The sequence below is a fragment of the Danio rerio genome, chromosome 2 (genome assembly GCF_049306965.1).
Source record: "Danio rerio strain Tuebingen ecotype United States chromosome 2, GRCz12tu, whole genome shotgun sequence".
Lineage (NCBI taxonomy): Eukaryota > Metazoa > Chordata > Actinopteri > Cypriniformes > Danionidae > Danio > Danio rerio.
This window is the reverse complement of record NC_133177.1, coordinates 18,621,384-18,645,000: the sequence shown is the minus strand read 5'-3', so window position 1 is coordinate 18,645,000 and position 23,617 is coordinate 18,621,384. Positions and strand designations below refer to the sequence as shown.

The 23,617-nt window shown below is 38.1% G+C and overlaps 1 protein-coding gene across 15 annotated transcripts in view; it reads left to right on the top strand.

Moving 5' to 3' along the window:
* The window catches only part of arhgef4 (Rho guanine nucleotide exchange factor (GEF) 4), a 160,668-nt gene that overhangs the window by 82,400 nt on the left and 54,651 nt on the right, over positions 1-23,617 (top strand). For 6 of the 15 annotated variants that reach the window (XM_009298440.5, XM_009298437.5, XM_073924386.1 and 3 more), the window contains 4 exons: positions 2,842-9,666; positions 11,332-11,631; positions 14,118-14,247; positions 19,774-19,827. In XM_009298440.5, the coding sequence (XP_009296715.1) occupies positions 2,842-9,666; positions 11,332-11,631; positions 14,118-14,247; positions 19,774-19,827 (7,309 nt within the window). Of the gene's footprint in view, positions 1-2,841; positions 9,667-11,331; positions 11,632-14,117; positions 14,248-19,773; positions 19,828-22,184; positions 22,595-23,617 lie in introns of those variants that run through there. The other 9 variants (XM_073924387.1, XM_009298443.5, XM_073924394.1 and 6 more) reach the window with 2 other exon arrangements.

Genomic DNA, 23,617 nt, shown 5'->3' with positions numbered 1-23,617 from the left:
ATTTTAATTTAAACTTTATTTAGTTTTTTTTACATATAAGTACAGCAGTGTTAATGTTCAAACTATTTATAAGGTTTAAAGTGGCTGATAATAATAAATATACTTTATCATAGTAATTAATCTTCCATATTTTTAAACTGTGCAGAGCTGTAGCTGCTTATTTAGGCCTATTACGCTTCTGTATTTCAATACTGGTCATATGGTGGTACTTGGAGGGACAATTTGTTTCTAAGGTGGTACTTAATGAAAAAAAGTTTGAGAACCACTGATTTATAGTATTATAGTAATTAAAATTCCAAAATAAAAATAAAAAAGAATGTAGGTTATTGATGTTTGCCTGCCTTTCTGTGCATAAGTACACCAATGACGTGACCCTTTCTGCACAAAAGGGTTGGCAGAGGTATGGTTCTACATCTACCATAGAATATTAAAATACATAAAAATGCATTTGGACCATTTCATTTAATGACTGCTATTGGGGTGTGAAGAGAATTTCAACAAACACAACTTTTTTTTTTTTACTACATTGCATCCTAAAGGACTGTGAATATTTTAAATAGGTTTGCCATCATGTTGTGTATCAGGTGGCATTAAGGGTTCAATATACTTACACATTTTTTCTGGCTTGTCTTTCCATTTTTACCGTCTGCATCTACTGTATATTTACACTGAACCCAGTTCTCCCATTCTCATGCCAAGCTCATGATGTATAGCCTTAAGATGTTAAGCCATTTAGTGAACTCAACTGTAATCAATTTGGCAAAACAAGCTCTGGTTACTGAATGGGGTCAGATGACGTTGTGTTGTTGTTTGAGGTCATTCCAACTGCCAATGAGGACAGGTTTTACTCTTACGCTGTGTCACTATGTGCTCTGTCACAGTTTTGACCCTGACATTTCGCTGCCGTTAATCATACTTGTTCTCAAATTAGCAATTTTTTTAGGTTTTAGCTTTGCAATTATTGTTATTTTCGTTAACGTCTTAACTATTATACATAGTTATACAGTGCATGTATTTACAAAAAGGTTTTTAATTTGAGCATTTACAAAAATAGAATTTAGGCTTTGTTCACGTTGAAAAAGACTGCAGGAATATTTGGCATGCTGCACTTTGATTCCTGCTGTTCTTAAAGCCATTCTTCTTAGTGTCCCTCCTCATTTAACATGACAGGTTTGGAGAGGCTTGACCTGTCTGGATTAGCTGAAGATACGCTGTGCTTAATGACCCCTCCAACTCTTAAGTACAAGCAGAGTATGATAGCGGTAGAGGTAGTGTTCATCTGTGACCCTCTTAGATTAAAATGTTTGTAGGTCACTCAAAGCACCAGAAACATTAGTGACTTAGACTGACAACTTCTTTTACAGCATTTTGAGAGCACTAGATTGGAAGCATAGTTGATTACCAGGATACAAACCAGTAGGTTATGAGGTCGATAAGAAGAGATTACAGAATGCACATGACTGTTGGTCTTCTTACGGGATTGTTTGTGTTTGTATTTAAGCCGAATGACAGCACTAATGTCATTCCTGGGACCATTTCCTGTCCAATTCTACAACCAAGCTCAAAGGGTCAAGGTGTTTGCTAAAAAACATGTCCCAGACAGTCCCTGCAGGGGACTTTTGTTATGACATCTGCATTGAATGTGATGTATTGTTGCACTTATAGGATATGCAGTGTGTTGCTCTGTTGATCAGCTGTTTTTGTTGTCAGCGTCACATTTGTGTTCTTTTTTGTTTGTGCTAATATGATGTTAATGACTCATGCAATCTGTTTTCTCTTGTGAGTACATTACATCTGCATCTGTTCATCATCATTCACAATTTTGTTGGTAGGAAATGATTCCTTGAACAAATGAGCAAATGCATCAGACGCTCCCTCAAGAGTTTTGCGTTAGCTGCATGGAGCAGGACATGGTTGAGTGATATATTAGTACCAGGTGTGAGGGGACTTTTTTTTTTTTCAATTTAATTGAATGATTATCATAGCTTGTAGACTCTGTGGTCTACAAGCATATGCTCCTTGTTAGAATTAAATTGATTACAGATCTGTAAAAAATGACTCAACAAATTGTTTAACTCTTAATTTTGAGTTGCCTCACTGATGTAACTTATGGCCCATTTCCACTTAGTGATTTGGTACGGTAAGGTATGGGTCGTTACGGGTCACCTTTATCAGGCTTGGTTTCCACTGTTAAAAGTGTACCAATAGATTTAGGTTGCTGAAAGAATCTTTTGCTCCTTTGTTTTTCTGGCTTCTCCTTTGTTTTTTCGCACTTCACTCTGCTGTTTGTCTATCCCTGAATGGATTAGATGTCAGAAGCACTTTAGTAATCATTAACCCCGTTATCAATATAGACGTTCAGCGAGCAATCATGAGACTGCCTCGTAAACAACAATAGGACAACATTTTTATCTTCTTGGCTTTATAGCTGCTCATCAAGAGGACGACAAAGTTTAAGCTCGGGTCAACCACTACTTATTATTATTATATGTATGTATTATAATGAAGTGATTTCTTGGTTGTGTATTTAAAAATGTTGCTTCCTTTGTTTTCTTTCTCATGGCTTGTACACATGCTAGTGATGTTTGTCTATAAACCAATAGTGTTCAGCTGTGCGTCTAGCTCCTTCTTTGGATAGAGTACCCAAAAAGTGGTACGGTGCAGTTTGTTTTAGGTACCTTTTGATCATGAAAATGGCCATAAAAGCATACCGAACCCCACCGTACCATACCACTCAGTGGAAACTGGTCATCTTAAACTGTTTGCTTAAATCAAGTAAGAACAATAAAGTGCTCCTTTTCAAGAACAGCAAAATAATGCACATGCTCTCTTTTCTCTTAGGCCCCCGCTTTAGAGGACTCTGGGAGTGAAGCAAGCTGTCTGGAGGATGGGGACTCCCAGCAGGAGGAATGTGGAGAGCAGCAGGACCACCAGGAATGGTGTGATCCGGTTTCTGAAGCAGCACAGGATACAAAAGAAGAATATTTCGACACACACCCATGGCACAGTGACACTTTCTCTGACTCTAGTCATGAAACTAAGTACTGCTGCAGGACCTCTGAGACTGGTGCTGTGGGTCATCTGGACTCACACGTTTCATTTGTTAAACCCACACCGTCAGCTAGAGAGAGAGATCCCTCTTTAGCTAAACGCCATCATGCTGTCTTTGACAGTCTCAGTGGGACAGTGGATAGAGTGCAATTGCAAACACAGACAGGAAATAACAAAACCATGCTCATGGGAGTTGATGGCACTAAACGAGAATGTGAGGAGGCTTTTATGAATTTTCCAGCAGGACCTGGACTTGATTCTTCTTCAACGAATGACCTATCTCATGTAGCAACACCCCTAGGGGATCTAAAGGACTCTGTAGAACTAAAAATATTCCCCAAGCCAAGTGCTAAAGACTCATTATTCACCATAACAGATGGATGTGATGAAGCCGAGTTAGGGGGCACCTTTGTTTCAACATCAAAATGGGATCAAACAAGTGCTCAGTCAAAACATAGTAAGCCACACATGCAGTTCATAAACTCAGACAAGAAAGAGTTACAGCAAAAGGATAAAAGTAATATGGAAATACCATTGATTCCAAATCCACCTGTTCTGAAATGTGCAGAAGCTGAACACAGTGAGTTACACAGTCAACATCATAAGCTAAATGTTGATGACACTGAGATCAGTTTATCTCCATCACAACACATTTCTGTATATGAGTCTTTATCATTTGAGAAGCCTGTTGAACAGAAAGTTTTATCATCAGAACACTCACTTCACTCAGTAGAGCACAGCCAACCACAGACATCAGTAGAGCACAGCCATCCACAGATATCAGTAGAGCACAGCCATCCACAGATATCAGTAGAGCACAGCCAACCACAGATATCAGTAGAGCACAGCCAACCACAGATATCAGTAGAGCACAGCCAACCACAGATATCAGTAGAGCACAGCCAACCACAGATATCAGTAGAGCACAGCCAACCACAGATATCAGTAGAGCACAGCCAACCACAGATATCAGTAGAGCACAGCCAACCACAGATATCAGTAGAGCACAGCCATCCACAGATATCAGTAGAGCACAGCCAACCACAGATATCATTAGAGCACAGCCATCCACAGATATCAGTAGAGCACAGCCATCCACAGATATCAGTAGAGCACAGCCGAACACATATGTCAGTAGAGCACAGCCAACCACAGATGTTAGTAGAGCACAACCAACCACAGATGTCAGTAGAGCACAACCAACCGCAGATGTCAGTAGACCACAGCCAACCACAGATATCAGTAGACCACAACCAACCGCAGATGTCAGTAGACCACAGCCAACCACAGATATCAGCAGAGCACAGGCATTCACAGATGTCAGTAGAGCACAGCCAAGCACAGATGTCAGTAGACCACAGTCAACCACAGATGTCAGTAGGCCACAGTCAATCACAGATATCAGTAGAGCACAGCCAACCACAGATATCAGTAGAGCACAGCCAACCACAGATATCAGTAGAGCACAGCCAACCACAGATGTCAGCAGAGCACAGGCAATCACAGATGTCAGTAGAGCACAGCCAACCTCAGATGTTAGTAGAGCACAGCCAATCACAGATGTCAGTAGAGCACAGCCAATCACAGATGTCAGTAGAGCACAGCCAATCGCAGATGTCAGTAGAGCACAGCCAACCACAGATGTTAGTAGAGCACAGCCAACCACAGTTATTTGTAGAGCACAGCCAATCACAGAACTCTGCTGATCACAGCCAGTCACAAGCTTCTTTAAACTGCAGCCAACCACAACTCTCAGAAGAATTCAGGCCATCACAAGATTTTGTTGAACACAACCAATCAAATAAAACTGTAGATCTCAACCAGTCACAGGATTCAGTAAAACACAGTCAGTTGCAGGATACAATGGAATACAGTAAAACACAAGCCTCAGTAGAGGAGGTTCCAACCAAACACAGCCAGACAGAGAATTTAGTAGAAGACAGGCAATCACAGTATTCAATAGAACACAGAAAATCACAGACATTAGTAGAAGACAGTCCAACACATGATTTTGTTGAACTTTGTCAATCAGGGCACTTAGCAGAACACAGCCAGTCAGATTGTTTGATAGAATGCAGTCAATCTACGAATTCAGTTAAACACAGCCAATCACAGGACACAGCAGAGCACAACCAATCAGAAGCTTCTGTAATCTGCAGTCAATCAAAGAATTCAATAGAACACGGTCCATCACAGGCCTCAGTAGAGAGGTCATCGCAAGATTTTGTTGAAGACTCACTAGAACACAGTCAGTCACATGATATCGCAGAGTGTATTCTGTCGCAAAATGTAATGGAACACAGCAAATCACAAGTCTTAGATGATGACAGGCCATCACAAGTTTATGTTGGAGACAACCAATCAGATAAATCTGTAGAAGTCAACATTTCACAAGATTCAGAAGAAGACAGGTCATTAACAGATTTTGTAGTACACAGCCAATCAGAGAACTCAGTAGAACACAGCCAGTCACAGGATTTAGTAGAACCTAGGCAATCACATGATTTAATAGAACACTTCAAATCACTAGACAACACAGAGCACAAGCAATCAGACATGAGTTATATAAACTGCAGTCAATCACAGGCCTCAGTAGAAATCTTGCAATCACACGAGTCTGTTGAACACAGCCAATCAGAACAGTCAGTAAAACACAGCCAGTCACAAGACACTGACAATTTTAGCCAGACACAGGATTTAATTAAGCACAGCCAATCACAGACTTTCATAAAATGCAAACACAACCAATCACTGGATGGCGTACAATATGATCAGTCAAAGATCTTAATAGAACAAACCCAATCACAGGATTCCGTAAAGGACAATCCATCCCAAGATCTTGTCAAACATAGCCAATCACAGGACACAGTAGAACCGAGTCAATCACAGGTCTCAGTAGAACACATCCAATCACAGGATTCCCAAGACTGCAGCCATTCACAGAACTCAACAGTACACAGCCAATCACAAACTTCAGTGGGACAAAGCCAATCCCAGGATTTGGTAGAACAAAGTCGATCACCAGCTGCAGCCGAAAACAGTCAATCACAGACTTCAGTGGAACACAGCCAATCACTGGATTCAGTGGAACACATGAAATCTCAGACTTCGGTGGAACACAGGCAATCACAGGTTGAATTGATTAAGGCACATTCCATGAACACCCGGTGGATGGTGACTGAGTCAGACACAGTAGCGTTTTATGACAAGGTGCGATTAAAACAAGACTGCATGGATGTTTGCGCAGATTGTGAAGTCGTTGAATCCTTGGGAGTTTTATCAAAACATGCTGACAATTTGAACTTCGAAAATAACGAAAGACTAAATTTCAAAACACAGGACTTAAATGACACTTCACCTGTTGTTTCTGAATACGAGTGTTTCCCACATGTGCCTAATGCATCTTCTATTGGAGTGCCAGATTCACTGCATCAGTGCACGATTAGCAATTCACCCTCAGACCTGCAGGTTAAAACTCAGCAGAGTTGGCCAGTATTACAAATACACACCGAAAAAGACGATTACTCAGTTAGTAGGTATCACATGGATGGTTACTGTTTGCAGGACAGTGAGCAAACAGAGTTTTACAAAACCTACCAGTGCCCTAACAGTACCATTAATTTTAATACACAGGGTGAGTTCACTGAAGCTCGGAAGGTTGTATCAACTGAAGGTGTATTTACTAGAGGTTGTATCAACACCAAACTTTTTGATGGCAAAAGTGTTGACATTGTAGGAGGACCGCAGAAGGACAGCAACAAGCATCACGTTATGAAAGGGAAAGAATGTACAATAGTTCCTTCAATAGAGCAGTCAGTAATTTACTCTGACAGTTCAGGATGCATAGAATATAAAAGGCCCAAAACGTTGAGCATTGCTTGTCCTGACATGACGACTGCTGAATCTGAAGGGTGTCCTGTAGACAGTCCTGTTGAATCACTTTCTACACTGTTTGAGATTCCACATGACAGATCTACAGTCAGCCCCACAGACATTTGCTTTGAGTTTAGTGATGGCCCTCATATGAACTGTACACAAGTAGCACAGAGTGTTATAGAATATTCAGATGCCCCCAAACTATTTCACCAGTTTGACACCCTGTCTGACAAACAAAGAAGACCTAATGAGTCAGCTGAAGCAATTGCGTCGAATGTTGATATTTTGTCTGGTGCACGTTCCGATCCTTTCACAAATGCACAGACTCCTTTTGATTATTCCCAGGTGAACAGCAGGAACTATACACAGAGCTCAGACACAAATAATAACATTAAAGCCATTACTTTAGAAGAGTGTGCCTCGGGAGTACAAATGTCATTGCCTAGTTCATTGCAGAAATACAGTAGGTTTACAAATAATGCTGAATGCTTAGTCTCAAAAAGGGGTGATTACAAAAACATTGATTCTTTTAGTGCTCGTAATACTCTGGCTACCCCCTTCAAAGCACCTGAAATGAAGACTGAAGTGAACAGCAGAGAAAATGTTGTGAAATCTAGCAGTCACATAGATGTTACACAGAGGAAGCTCTGTGATTGCTGCGGTGGAAAGGAGTGCCAGCTGCAGACAGCGGGTGTATTTCAGTTCAAGGGCACAGACGCCATCAGTCAGCGCAGAACTGCAGTGTTGCAAACCTTGAGTCCCCTCCACACAGATGACAGCACACATGAAGCGGTAAAAGTAGACTCTACAAGCTGTGAATTTTCACATATGGTCAGTTTGCTTACACACAAACATCCGAATCTTGTCCAAGAAGACTTCGTATTACCACTGACTGGAGCTCATAAGGCTGATGATACTCATGTATTAGAAAACATGGAGAGAAAGCATGAAACTTTCCCAATAAATGCTCTTAAAAGCACTGAATCAATATGTGAAACTTCTGATCCTCTTTTTAAGCAAACATTGCAATTGCACAACTCGGAGGTTGAGGGCGCATTTGTTTCATGTTGTCATATTTTGCCCATCACCAACTTAGAGGCCATTTTAGAGACGGACCGTTCCCCGGAGAGCTCATTTGCAGTAGAAAATGAACTGGATGAGCAACAGAGAGGAAGTCCTTTATCAGAAGGTGGATTAAATGAGGACCTAAGCTCTTGTGAGGATGTCAAAAACCGCCCACATGACAGCAGTTGTGATATGCATACAAAAGCCAATGTAGCCAATTTCATGAATGAACCCGATGCTGGAGAAACAATGAACTCTTTATCAAATGGGTTTGACAGCAGTGATGACCATAGTGTTTCCAGTTTGGTGTCACAAGACCTTGACTCCAGTACCAACAGTGAGGAGACGGAAGACACCATGCAGCCATCGTTTGGTCTTCGTGGTAATGCGAGAAATAAAAGAACACAGTCAGCCAAGGGCTCTATGTTTTCTGGTTTGATTCGAATGCCCACCTTCCGCAAGCCAAAACGAGAACTCAAACGCAATAAAAACAGGGTTGATCCGAAAGTTAGGGCATCCAGTGGGGATGGAGATGAACAAGATGAGATGAAGAACAACAGGTCACCCACATGCAGCAAATCTCACTCTTCACTGTACAAGACCCCTATATCTCAAAGTGCAGATCACCTTACTGATATTACAAAGCATTCTGACCACTCAAATGATGATGTTTTTGAAAGGGCTTTTGCTTTAAATGTGCAAAATAGAGAGAAACACATGCAACCTCAACACCCGTTTGAGCAGCAGCAGCAGAAAGATGGAGATGCACTCAGTTTTAGAGCTGGCCAGACAACAGAGGGGTTGCAACAAAAAAGATGCAAGAGCATTGATAACTTAAACTTACGCATGAAGCTGGCATTGGCTCACAAGTCTATTTCTAGCCTGTTTGAGACCAGATATCCTGAGAGGGACCAAGAGCAAATCTTACAGTTAGAGAATGAGGATGGGAAAACCAAGCAATCATGGAGAAAGACCAAACGATGTAACGAAGCAGAACTTTGCAAAAGAACTCCTGTTCCTGGGACGGTCTGTGACAAGTGCATACATCAGAGCCAAATTGATTGTGCCTTCTGTGCTTATCAGAACCGGTCCATATTAACCAACTTACCAAATGTCCAAGCAAGATTGAAGAACACGTGCCATTCTGACCCGCAGAGTTTGAAATCTGCACCTCAGGAAGGGTTTGAAGATGGTAAATATCTGGAGGAAGGTGAGCAGCCTTGTGGTGCTTTCTCAGATTCAGACCAAGCATCGGTAGATGGTTTTGAGTCCAGTGTAGAGGACAGGTCGCTGTCACCTGCACACCCCACTGTTCTTGCACTTTCAAACCAAATGTCACCTACCTGGACAAGGTCCCTAAGCTGCTTCGAGACAACTGATACACCGACAAGGCCCATGAGCCCCAAACCACACAGTCCTGGTCTGGGCTGGACACAGCGGAGGAGCTTCCGCTACCCCTCAAGATCTGTTGCATCTTCTCTCTGCTTGCTTGGTCAGGGAGTGAGCACTGACGGTCTCTTAGACCCACCTCAGAGGCCGACATCTCTAAAACCAAGGACAACACAACTCACCACAGCTCACTCCTTCGATTCTGAGTACTTACTGGAGGACAGCAGTTCAGACAACCAGTCTCAGAATAGCCTGAATTCAGCCTCCCTGATCAGCAAAACAGAGGTGAGTTAATCATGAAGTTTACAATGCTTGGAGAACTTTAATTGTGTCCTTTGAAGATGTATGAACTGTGGGTGTTGAACTGTTTAATCACTTTTTATATTTAGCTTTGTAGTTCTATATATCTGCTTTTTTTTTTTTAAGCTGACCCTGTAGGACTCGCAGTAGAACACATGTTTGATGCCTCTCTTTACCTAACAGCCTTTAGTTTCCCACTTACAAATTAATTAGTTTAAATTGGTGTGTTTTAAAAGCAAGACATACAAAATACACAAAGTCTGTATTCTGACTGATAATTAACCATACTTGCTGTTTTAATAGTGTTGTATGCAAGTTTGCAAGTCACAGTAGGGCAAGGGTGTCTAGTACTGTCTTGTGAGGGCCATTTTAGCTTCTGACTTTTTTAGCAAATCTGAGGTTCTTGATTTTCTGGTTCAGGTGTTTATTATAAGTGTAAAAGCTAAACTCTGCAGAACAGCGATCCTCTGGAGCAGAATTAAATAGGCTTGCTTAAGAGCTCTCAGTGAGATGTGGCATTGACAGTGCCATCTAGTGGGTAGAATTTAGAATCATATTTGTCTGTGTATCTATGGCTTCATATTGAAAAAAATAATTTGTACGCCTTTTTCCCCACACCATTTAGGGCTTGTGTCTTGCATTGGCAGATTTGTTATTCTTGATTATGAGTTTTTTTCAAATTTGGGGGATTGGTACATTCACAGAAATAGAGTATAGGGGATGTAACTGGGGTGGTACCTTTTTATAAGATACAAAATTGTATTCAATGGGTTACATTTACAGAGGTTATATTTTCAAAATGTAACTAATTATGAATAATCTTGTAAATCACTTATTAATCATAGTTCACCATGCACTAATGAGTTATTAAAATCCAAATTTGGTAAAATTAGGTAATGCACAGCGAGTTAACATTTACTAATGTTACTTCACTTTAATCATATTAAATAATGTTTAAAAAGATGAATGAATATGGTAACAAATGTATTACTAATTGTTTGTTTGTGTTAGTAAATACATTAATTAACATTAACTGACGGACCAGTATTTTAAAGTTTTACTCTTAAAGGGTTCAAATTGGTAGCTAGAAATATCCCATTTTTGTACATTTTAGGTACATACATCCCACCTCAGTGACAGTTACTATATTTCTTATTTCTAAGGGTATGCAAAGTCTTGTATGCTTGCCAAGACTGCATTTATTTGAGAAAAAAGTGTAGTCAGTATATTGCGAAATAATATTTCAATTCAAAATGAGTGTTCTCTTTGTCAGTTTATTTAAAAATGCTATTTGTACCTGAGATCGCTGATTTTTTTTGCATCATTATTTATCAGTAATGGGTCACATGATTCTTTAGAAATCATTATAATATGCTGATTTGTTTATAATAATAATAATAATAATAATAATAATAATAATACATTCTTATTATTAATACAATGTGTTTAAAACTAATCTGCCGATGCATTAAGACAAAACACACTTGACATTTGTAATATATTAAAGCATAGGTTTGCATTTTAAATATGCTAATTTATACTTTTATCTACTCAACATTATCAAAAATCAACATTTGACAAGCTTAATTCCATAGTGGACGTCCATTTTAAAACACCTGTACAATAACCACCCTAAATTTGCACTCAAAGCATGTACAGCACATTACTGAAGCAGAGAGAAGACCACAAGAAAATGCATGTGTGCTTCGGGTGAAGTCCAGAGATCCAGGTACAGCTGCGCCCAGGCCTATGTCAGACCTGTACGGCTGGACCATGTCTCTTCAGGGCACCAGAGAGTTGGCGCTCGACTTGGAGAGGAAGACTAACGCACATCAGCGCTCATGCTCATATGAAACATTGACCGATGTGGATAACATCCGCAAAAAGAAGCTAAGCAAGCAGCAAAGTTTGCGGCAGATTAGCACATCAACATCTGAGAGGCATGAGAAAGTAAGGAATTCTCGGAAAATGGGGAACCACTTGGCCATCAGCATCTCCCACTGTACCTTTTCTTCCTGTCCTGCTTTCCTCCTGTTTTGCACTCTTGGACCCTTGTAGTGTCTTTAGGATTTTTTCGACTTCTCTTCTATTTCTTGTGTTTTGCCTGAATAAACAAATATCTGGCCAAACACTTTCAGCATTACAACTTCTACCAGTATCTGAAGTTTTTAAAATGTATTTTATATATATATATATATATATATATATATATATATATATATATATATATATATATATATATATATATATATATATATATTTTTTTTTTTTTTAAGTGTATAGAATTTTATTTTGTTCTGTTATGTTTATGTTTTATCATGAGCATGTTTGTTGTAATTTATTACATATTATTATTATTATTATTATTTATTTATTATTATTATTATTATTATTATTTTAGTAGGATGCATTATATGCAGTATGCACAAAATGATATTACTACTACTACTACTACTAATAATAATACTAAAATATAGAAAATTTATTTATAATAAAGGCCAATTAGAAGTATTTTTTATATTATACATATTTATACATCTACTTAAAAGTACCAAAGATTTTACTGGATTTATCAGCTAAAAAAGCTAAACATTTTCTATCAGGTTTAGATCAGGACTTTGGGCTGCCATTTCATTATTTCAGTGTTTTGAGGTTGAAGGAACAGCTTTTTTCATTTTTACTGTGTAACTGGGCTCACTGTCCTTCATACAAATTGCTGGCTTTTTAGGTGATGAATGCAGGGAATGAATTATATAATACTGAAAGAGCTTCTGATGAATATTTGCATTCATTCCGCCACGAATGCTTTAAATTACATTTTACTTTTCTTTAACATTGCCAAACCATGACACCTCACCTTCACCTTTCACACATTTTTTTATACACTTTGGGTTTGGGATTTTAAAAATAATAAAATATTGAAATATTTTACATATTTAAACATCCACATAAAGTTCTGAAAATTTCTAAGATTTTACTAGAAATACTATATGAGATAAAAAAGCTTAAAAAAATGTAACAGGTTTAGATCAGGACTGGGCTGCCATGTCATCATTTCAGTGTTTTGAGGTTGAAGGAACAGTTTTTTCCAATTTCACTGAGTGACAGGGCTTGCTGTCCTCCTTAAAAATTGCTAGCTTTTTGGGTGATGAACGCAGAGAATTAACTGTATAATCCCGAAGGAGCTTCTGATAATTGTTTGCGGTCATTCTGTCATGTTGCTTTAAGTACTCTTGTTCAACATTGCCAAACATGACAACTCACCTTCACCTTTCACACACTTTTATACACTTTTGGATTAGGATTTTAATAATAATAATATGATTGAAATGTTATGAGCGAAGACTGTTATGAGTTATAAATGCCTCAGCGAAGACTCGTCTGACCCTGGAGCGTCGCTGGAATCAGACTCATGTTCTCCACTCCCCACGACCATCAGCGCAGCAGCAGCTCAGGATATGGCCTGGTCCTGGATATGGAAACGTTGGGATCATCTCGTCGCTGGTCTTGGATCCAATCAGTGACTCCGCATAATCTGAGAACCTCGGGATGAGTATCCCCAGGTGGAAATAGAGAATAAAGATAATAATTAGCGTAGCTGCTGTTCATAGTGTATATAACCTAACCTGACACTGTTCATAGTGTATATAACCTTACCTGACCTAAAAATCAGGTTTAGGTCAGGACTTTGGGCTGCCGTTTCATATTTTCCAAGTTTTCAGTGTTTTGAGGTTTTTTATACCCTTTGGGTTCAGGATTGTAATATTGATATTATTGAAATATTAAACATATTTATACATCTACTTATTAGTACTAAAAATTGTAGTAAAAGTAGTAGTAGTAATAATTATAGTATTAATAATGTTTTTAGTCATCATGTTAATGCTCATGGTAAAACAAACATATATATTTCTCTTATTAATTATTTTAAAGGGATAGTTTAAAATGAAAATTTGCTCACTATTTACTCAGCCTCATGTTTTTCTAAACCTCCAAAGCTGAAAACCTGTAACCACTGACCTCCATAGTAGGAATACTTATAGTATATCTTAGTTATGCATAGTTTTTCTTTTTTTTAAATAGCTCTTATGTCCAGTGTTGTGTTTGTATTTATGAATAATTCATGTAGCATTGTTGTCCTTCGAGACACAGCATTTTGTTTCTCTAATTTGTCCACACATAAAGTGGAATGACAATAAAGCTCGACTTGACTTGAAAAATAAATACTATGGAAGTCAATGGTTGCAGGTTTTCATCGATTCATCACAATAAATAATCTCATAAAGGTTTTTGAACAAGTAGAGAGTGAGAAAATCATGTCAGAGTTTTCATTTTTGGGTGAACTATCTCTTTACATAAAACATCTATATTCTTTTATAGTTAAAATGTCTTCATTTATTTATTCATTTATGTATTTATTTTAATCTCATCTGTAGTTGCGAGCTAGACTTTCCCTCACATCCCCGGAGCAGTTCCCCTCTGTTCCTCTCAAAGACCACTTCTTCTCTCAGAGCACACCTGTTGGGCTGGACTATCTGGGCTGGGCTCACCGTGCATCCTTTTCAGGTAAGGCACATTAGCTTTTAAACCCCACTATACATCGCACCACCACCTTTTATATGGCACAGAGTAGGTTGATGCACTAAATTTCTTCTTGTAAATCTGGGTGAGCTTAAGTGTCCTCCAGGGGGCAATGCTTTCCTTGGTTCAGCAGCCTTCATAACCCTCTGCTAGTTATTTATAGCTCTGTTTGTGACAATAGGAGCTCAGATACTCACAGATGTCTTTGACGTAAATTGTTCGTTTTTCATCATCAAAAACCAACACTTTTGCTTTGATATACCTGTATGTAAACCTGAGGAGGTTTGCGCTCAGCTGTAGCTGCAAACAAACTGTTCACTTGTGACGAGCGATGAATTCCACCTACAACGTGCGATGTCTTAAGAAGAAGCTTTATTCAGTGTTGTGCTTACGTAGCTGGAGCACAGAGGCGATCTTTGTGTGCTAATGCATGGAGCGTGGAGCTCAGAGGCCCCCAGTGCTGATCCTCTCTCTTTCTGCCAAACAATCCTGCTGATTATTTCTCACCCACTCACTGGCGCCAGGCCTTCTCTCACTCACTCACTCACTCACTCACTCACACTCTCCGCATAAAGGTAGACCTGGAACGGCTCTACAGTATAACCTTCACCCTTACAGATACTCACATACTGTACGCTCACTGTCAAAAGGGAGACTTTCTTTTAGGAAGCTTCTCAATAGAAGAGTAGCTTTTGATTGGATGCTACTCTTAAATAGTGATCGGCTGACCTTGAGTTTGACTGCTGTTATGAGCATTATATTTTTATGAACAACAGAAAACCTTGACTGAATCTGAGATGGTTATACAGATTTTTCATAGAGATAATATAATATTCAACATCTAAAATTTGAAGGCATTTTTTTTTTTTTGTTGTGGCTTTGTTATGCTAGTTTGCTAGTCTCAGACATAGTTTAACAGGGAATTACTTGCCTCTCACAGTACATAACTATTCCCTCTCAACACATCTCGATCTGCTTTTCTTCTGACTCTTTCACAGATCACTGACTGTAGTAGATTTATTAGCTAAAAATTTGTTGACAATGATAATTCAGAGATTTTCAATCAGGTTTATATCTGGGCATTGGGCTGCCATTTCATTATATTAGGGTTTTCAGATTCAAGGAACAGCTTTTTCCATTTTCGCTGAGTAACGGGGCTCGCTGTGCTCCATAAAAATTGCAATTGTATAACCCTGAAGGAGGCGACGCAGTGGCATAGTAGGTAGCGCTCTCGCCTCACAGCTAGAAGTTTGCTGCTTTGAGCCTCAGTTGAGTCAGTTGGCATTTCTGTGTGGAGTTTGCATGTTCTTCCCGTGTTGGTGTGGGTTTCCTTCAGGTGCTCCGGTTTCCCGACATGTTGTATAGGTAAATTGAGTAAGCTAAATTGTCCCCAGTGTATGAGTGTGAAGGAGTGTGTATGGGTGTTTCCCAGTGATGGGTTGCAGCTGTAAGGGGATCCACTGGATAAAACATATGCTGGATAAACTGGCGGTTCATTCCGCTGTGGCGAACCCAGATTATTAAAGGGATGAAGCTCAAAAGAAAATGAATGTATGAATAATCCTGGAAGAGCTTCTAATAAAAATTCTCAATTATTCTGCCATGTTCAACTCTTCTTCATCATGACACTTCTCCTCCACCTTTCACTCTCTTTTTTATGCATTTCGGGTTCGGGATTTTCCCTGTTTGATAAAGAACATTATGTTTGCTGTTGCAACTACATAAATTAAACTTACTTTCTTTACTAAAGTGAAATTTGGACCACTTCCCTGTCCACACGACATGCTCCTCAGCAAAGGTTATAGTCTAGTTTTTTGATGCTTTCTACTGATGGTCTAGTTTCAGTACAATCTCTGTTAAATGTCAAGACTTTCTATGACACAGATTTATACCCTGTTCTGTTCTGAGCTGCAAATCATTTCCTACAGCAGCAAACAGCCTTTAGTGACATTGTGAAGATGCAGTATTCTAGAAATCGCAGGTTTTGAACTCTTGTTGTGGCTGAAAACCTTATATACAGTGCTCATTATAATTGAGTACACCCCATTTTGAAAATGAATATTTTTATCCATTTGTCAGTGGTTTTAGGCAATGTATTTTGGTGCATTTAAACAAAACAGATTTATTTAACAGATATTTATTAAAATAATTTTTTTTGTCATCAAACCTATTTAGAAATAGAAAGATAATACAATTACATTCAAGCAAAATATTGCAAAATAAATGACAACCTACACAATTTCAACTAAACTTTTACATTTTTTTTGCTTCTCTTGATTTTCCTTTTTTTTAAATTAGTATTTAATATATTTCTATAACATAAGTTTGGATGTACTAGTTTTTAGACCGATATTGTAAATTATATTGTTAGATTAGCTCCAGATTTGGTTTCAGTACTAACTAATCTAACGTATATGTGCAAATCTGGAATATTGTATAGCTTCCTATAAAAAACAAGTATGAATTTAAAATATAGATTTGTGAGGGGTGTACTTATATATGCTGAGCACAGTACTTGTTTGTTCTTCATATGCACAACCTGCTGTTGGAGAGTTTTAGTCACTTAGGCCTCAAGTGAAGTCAGTGAAAACTGGAAAGTGTGGGTCAGTAAAACAGGGCTTGTCAGATAATTAAAGGTGCCATATACTGCATTGATTCAATAAACGAAATTGTTTTCTGATATCTACATAGTAGGTATGTGCCTTAGGTAAGCTAAAAAAAATCTCCAGAAATTGTTTTATATGCTCATTTATTACTCCATAAAATGCCCAAAAATCAAAAGCTCTTTATTGACCATATTCGCAACAGTCATGAATATTAATGAACATGATGTACTCTGATGTACTCTGAAATAAACACATACAAAATAATTATACTTCACTTGTCAAAAAATATTTTACATTTTTGAAGATTTATTTGACCTATAGAGTGAGTGATCTCTTTAATAGAAACACATTAGAGTAACCCATTTTACCTATTTAGCTGTGTTGTTGATAATGTAGGTTAAATTATAAATAAACTCAACTAAAAATACTTTAAAAGACTCTATTTTGATGCTATAATGCAAATTAACACCCAGCCAGGAATTAATATGTGCATAAACAGATGATGTTTAACAAAGTGTGTTGCTGTTTTTAACTTCAGAAAAATTTCAATAAGAGCTGAGATTGTTATTAAATTGTGCATTTCAAACTAAGTGCACATTTGCACTCAGCAGTCAATGGGCCCTATCATACACCCGGCGCAATGTGGCGCAATGTGGCGCAAGGCGCGGCGCAATAGTCTTTTGCTAGTTTAAGCTTGGCGCAAGGGTCATTTTGAGGCGTTGCGCCACACTGTTTAAATAGCAAATGCATTTGCGCTCAAATGTGCGCCCATAGGCGTTCTGGTCTAAAAAAGCAGGTGTGTTTTGGCGCGTTGCTATTTTGAGAAACTGTAAATAGTCTGTTCATTAGACCAGAAAAAAGTCGGTCTATTGTCTTGGCAAAGTGTGCCTGGCATACACACTACACACAAGATGTAGAGCAATACACAAATATCTTTACATATGAAAAAGATATAATATATTAAAGATATATATATATATATATATATATATATATATATATATATATATATATATATATATATATATATATTATATATATATATAATAAGAATATATATAGGATATAAATATAAATTATGAATTTAAAAACCACTGCCTTCATACTTTCTTCATCTCGGGAGTTTTTTTCAGTTCATTCATAACAATTTGCTTTTGTATAATGTTATTATTATTAGCAGTATTATTTATTATATCCATATTTATATTTTTTTTATTAAAAACAAGCTTAGATTTGTCCACCTGTCCAGTTTTAGACCATATGGGGCATGGCAGGTGTATTTGAATAACTCAGTATTTTGACCACACTTTGTTATTATTAATCATTTATTCGTTTGCTGGAAATTAGAACTGAATTTAGAAATAGTTTTGAAACAAATATTTGCACTTAACAAACGAAATTAATTATTTATAGGCTAATTGATGTCTGTGCGGTAAGTTTTCCCTATCCACGAGAGCAAAAGCAAAAGTTAACTTACTTTACCTCATGTTAATAGCAATGCGCTTATGGCGCGTCGCAGCTGGCTCTTAAAGGTAATGGGAGATGAGACTCTGATTGGTTTATGCTCAAAACACACCTATAACTCATTAAGAAAATAAACTCAACCCTTTTAGACCATGCGCCATGGCGCAAAAGCGGATTTCCCAATCCTTAAGTTAGCAAAAATGCATTCTGACCCTGCGTTTTGCTCTATGCGCATGGACCGTCAAAATAGAGCCCAATGTGTTTGTTGATTCATTTCAAACATACATGGCTGATAATACAATAAACACAATAAATTGATACAATAAAATACAATAACATGATACAATAGTAATGTAAGAATAAGAATAAAAATAAATAATGATACAAAAGATACAATAAAAATACCTTTTGCCTCTTTGGGCTGGAGCTAAATAAATTTATAATTCGAATATCCTCCATTTCACATCCTGACACATATGCGAACTGATTGAGTCGTTGCATAGCAAAGCATTTAAAATTGGTGCTGCTGCTTTTTGCTGTATCTATTGTTTTTAAAATAAAAGTCCCATGTACATATATAATTTGGGGTGTGCATATGTATGGTCCTATGTTTAAACATATCAATGGCTGCTGAACTTTTGATGATGCGGCTGCTCTTCTGAATAACATAGAATGTGACTTAAAGTAGGTACATGCAAATGCAGAGGGCATATATCCTTGTGAACAACCCAACAGTCTGTATTGAGTTCTGTTTATTTTGACTCTTGTTATACACTCTTGTAATTTACATGAGAATGAGGAAGCAATGATGTTTGAGGCTTATGTTATAGCCTTTTTCATATACGGATTTCTTTTGATTTTACTATGGCTAGGTATACCATGTTTTCTTTTTAGGGCACCTTAAAAAGACATTTTCAACAGGTACCAGATTAACTCAATTGACTGAAAGGAATCTAAAGTAATGTACAATAATGTGCTTCAAAATATGTGAACAAAACTCATAAGGTATGCTTACACAACTACTTATTTAATCCTGTTAGAATAGCGTAAAATGGACTAAGCAGTGAACTCGTTGATCTCTAATATTGATTCTTTTCTGAAACTCTCATCTGAACTAAGACTTCTTGATCATTTGTGTTTTACTGTTCAGTTTATTTATGTAAAACATTCCTCCCACTATTGAAGCCATGACATGCTTTGTGTGTTTTGCAAGGCCTCTGAAAGCACTGCCTTATGAAATATGGATTCAAATGAGGAGAAAGACACAATGACCTCGTTTTGCTACTTGCTGACATCATGCCCCCTCTACAACCTTACTTTACACCACATGACAAGCCAAAGGGGCATTTCTTTTTCAGTTATGCTCATCTAGATCTTGAATCTTAACTTGTTTTTTTAGTACAGGAGAGAAACTAACTCTGATACATGCTGCTCTCCACAGAAACGAACCTCAGCGCACCGGAAAAAGAGGCACATGGACAGGTCGCACCTCTCGGTGAGTTTACTTTCTCAGCTAAATCTTGAAACACAGTATGAGCTTGTACTTTTAAGAAATACAGTGCTGGTGTGTTGAAGATATACAGGAAGAGTGGAACAGTTGATCCTGGTGATTTGACTGATGGGTTTAACATATTTTCTTTACTCTTTTTATGAATATTGTTTATTATGGCTTAACTTGTGGATTCATTTTATGTATGATTTAAACCAGAGATAATATATAGTTCTCAGCATATATAAGTACACCCCTCACAATTCTACCTTTTAAATTTATATGTTTAATAGGAATCTATACAATATTACATTTGTGTATATACATTAGATTAGTCAGTACTGAAGCCAAATCTGGAGCTTACCTAACAAAATAACCTACGAGAACGGTCCAAAAACTAGTACAGCCAAATGTATATGTTATAGAAAAATATTAAATACTACCAAAAAAAGGAAAAATCAAAAGAAATAGAACAATTGAAAAATTTAGTTGAAATGTTCATTCATTCATTCATTTTCTTTTCGGCTTAGTCCCTCTATTAATCTGGGGTTACCACAGCGAAATGAACCGTCAACTTATTCTATCCAGCACGTTTTTATGCAGCGGATGCCCTTCCAGCTGCAACCCATCCTTGGGAAAAGTTGAAATTTTGTAGGTTGTTTTTTCGAGTACTTTACTGTAGGAGTTTACTGCAGCAGAAAAATAAGCATGTTTTTTGTTGTTATTGTTTGTATAGTAATAAAATGAGCAACAATTGTTTTGATAAATATGACAATTATAATAAAACACTAACAATAATTCTTTATTGTTATTTTTATTATTCTTATTTCTGTCAATTGCTTGTCACTTTTCATTTTATATTTTATATATTATAAAAAAATATATATATATATATAGTAGTATATAATATAGTATACAATATAATAAATGTAATTTTATACAAATATATATTTATATACAGATTTTTAAATACAGTTTTTTTCTCAATGTTATTTTTAACCTTTCATCTATATACATTTGACGACAGAATTATTAGCTAATAATTCAGGGGGGCTAATAATTCTGACTTTAAGTGGATAACAAGGTAAAAATTGATTTTATTTTTTTTACAAATTATGATAGTTAATAAATACTCAACAAGGAAACACAAAAATAACACAACATTCTGGCATGATATATTTGGTGGGGAAAAATATATATGTATAAATGGAAGTCATAATTATTAGAAATATTACAAACTGCTTTTAATCTAGCCGAAATAAAACAAATAAGACTTTCTACAGAAGAAAGAATATTATCAGACATACTGTGAAAATTTCCTTGCACTGTTAAACAGCATTTGGAAAATATTAAAAAAATAAAACTAAATTCAAAGGGGGGCTGTTTACTGTATATACAGTTAAATAATTATTTGCCCCCCTATTTTTATTTTTTCCCCAATTTCTGTTTAACAGAGAGAATTTTTTTCAACACATTTCTAAACACAATAGTTTTAACAACTCATCTCTAATAACTGATTTATTTTTATCTTTGTATCTTTGCCATGATGACAGTAAATAATATTTACTATATATATATATATATATATATATATATATATATATATATATATATATATATATATATATATATATATATATATATATATATATGTGTGTGTGTGTGTGTGTGTGTGTATTTATTTAACACTGTTTCTCTAAACTTTTCCTGGCCTCCCTGCTGGCCTCCTGGGGGTCCCCAGACACAAGTTTAAAACCCCTTGATCTAAACCAGCACCGGGTCAAATCTATTGAATACAAGAATGTGAGGAATGTTCCCCCGAGTTTTATCTTTGTCCTGCCTCCAGCTCCCATGTTATGTAAAGTGTAGTCACAGCTGCAAGGGTTCAAACAAGTCAAAATTCTCAAGTCTGAGTCCGATGAGAAAGGCCTGACTGAAACCGCATTCCTTTCTATTCATAGTCCAAATATTCTGTGCATTTCCATGGAAATCACATCCTTTGGTGTTCGATCAGCACAAACACGCCTCTGCTTTTATTGTGACAAACAGCCACATTTCTGGGCTTATCATTAGTGTGATCTCAGCTAATTGTGGGTTAAATTCTTAGAAGGTGTTTGCAACTCTCAACATCGCTATAGTGCTCTCTCCAGGCGCTGTCTTTTGGTTTACTAACAGCTTGGCTTTAACAGTGGAGGAGGGCGACTGAAGGGGGGACTGCAGGGGAGGAGGAAGGCAGTCCATTTCAGCGACAGACCCAGTGTTCTGCATTGAGCCATGCGAGTGGTTGAGTCCTCCTCCCCTTGGAGGATCCCCAGTGATGCCAGGCTGTGAGCGCTTGAGCGTGTGTGCGCTTGAGAGAGAGAGAGAGAGCGAGAGGAGGCTGATTGTGTGTCTGGGCGTTTGTGTTGAGCCGTGAGCTCTTTGAGACTGTGCATCCAAGAGTGAAAGTAAAAGAACGAGCGAGGAATGAGCGAGGAGGGCTGAGGCTGCGTCATACACTCGAGGCTCGGAGAAGTGCTTTGGACTCTACACCTGCCGAGCGAAGCGGCGCCACCCTTCTCCCTCTGGCTGTGCGTCCACATGCGCACCCAGCACAGTGCCGGTGAGGTGGGCGTCCCGCTGGCAGGAGGAGGCTGCAGTGGTGGCAGCTCAGAGCAGTCGCCTGGCTCCGACTTGGACTGTAGCCCCGCTCTGGGACTGGCCGGAGGAGTTCGAGCGATAAGAGGGGTCATGTCCCATTACTGGAGCCTAGAGAGCCTGCACTCCACCAACGGTAAGAGTCCCTCACCTTTGGACCTCGGGTGTCATCGCTTTGAGCTTGACGTCAGTTGACTCTCATGCGGCGGGTGACATCCAGCCTCTGTGTTGTGTTTTGTGACAGCTCTTGTTCATTGTGTTGCAGTCTTTCGGTCAATGTGATGGCATTGTCTCCAGCCCTTGATGGGCAAACGGAGGTAGCTGAAAGAGCCACTGTCTCTATGCAAATGTAAACACGTCTTGTCAAAGCAACAGGAGCAACTGCTTTCCAATGCTGCGTATAGAAGAGCAACTTGATCTGCTGTGGGCGATTGGGATGAGCTGTTGTTGAATGAAGATGTGCCACTCTTTTTGCCGTCTGCATCCTGCTTAGGTTATTGCATTACTGTCACGGATGTCATCTATTGATCTATGTTGCTGCCGGCTCGTAATTGGTTAAGTGGTAATGTTGTGGAGGGCTCTGTCAAGTGTGTATATTCCAGATATAGATGGATAGCCTAAGAATGAAGTGACAGCATTCCCTGCGTTCAGCAGTTGCACATACTCCCTTGTAGGATAACAATGTGCAAAATTAGCATGCGCTGAGCTTTTCCACACCTTGTGATATTAAACAATGTGTCATAATCACGTCATCGTTCGTGATAGTATGTGAAGCACAGGCTGAGGTAAAAATATTTGAGGTGAAAACAACACTGCACCCTTTTGCCTCAGTGAGAAGAGCTGCTGTATTGATTATCACAAATTCTTCAGGTTTCCTTACTAAGAATAGTGACTGCGCTGGCACTGCCCTGCACTTCCGTATAGTAAGTCTGTGCAAATTGAGCCAGAGATGCAAGTATTTTGGTCTCATTATCTTCTCTCAGGGTTGGCATGGTGACAGACAAGCCAATGACCATCAGCCTAGGTAGAACTGATGTCACAAACGGCCACCGCTCCCCACGTCAGCCGCAGTTTGGATGTTTTTCTCATTTTCTGCTTTGTCCTAAGAGAGATGGGATGTGACTTTTCCTCTGATGGAGGGAAATAAATGGTGCACTGT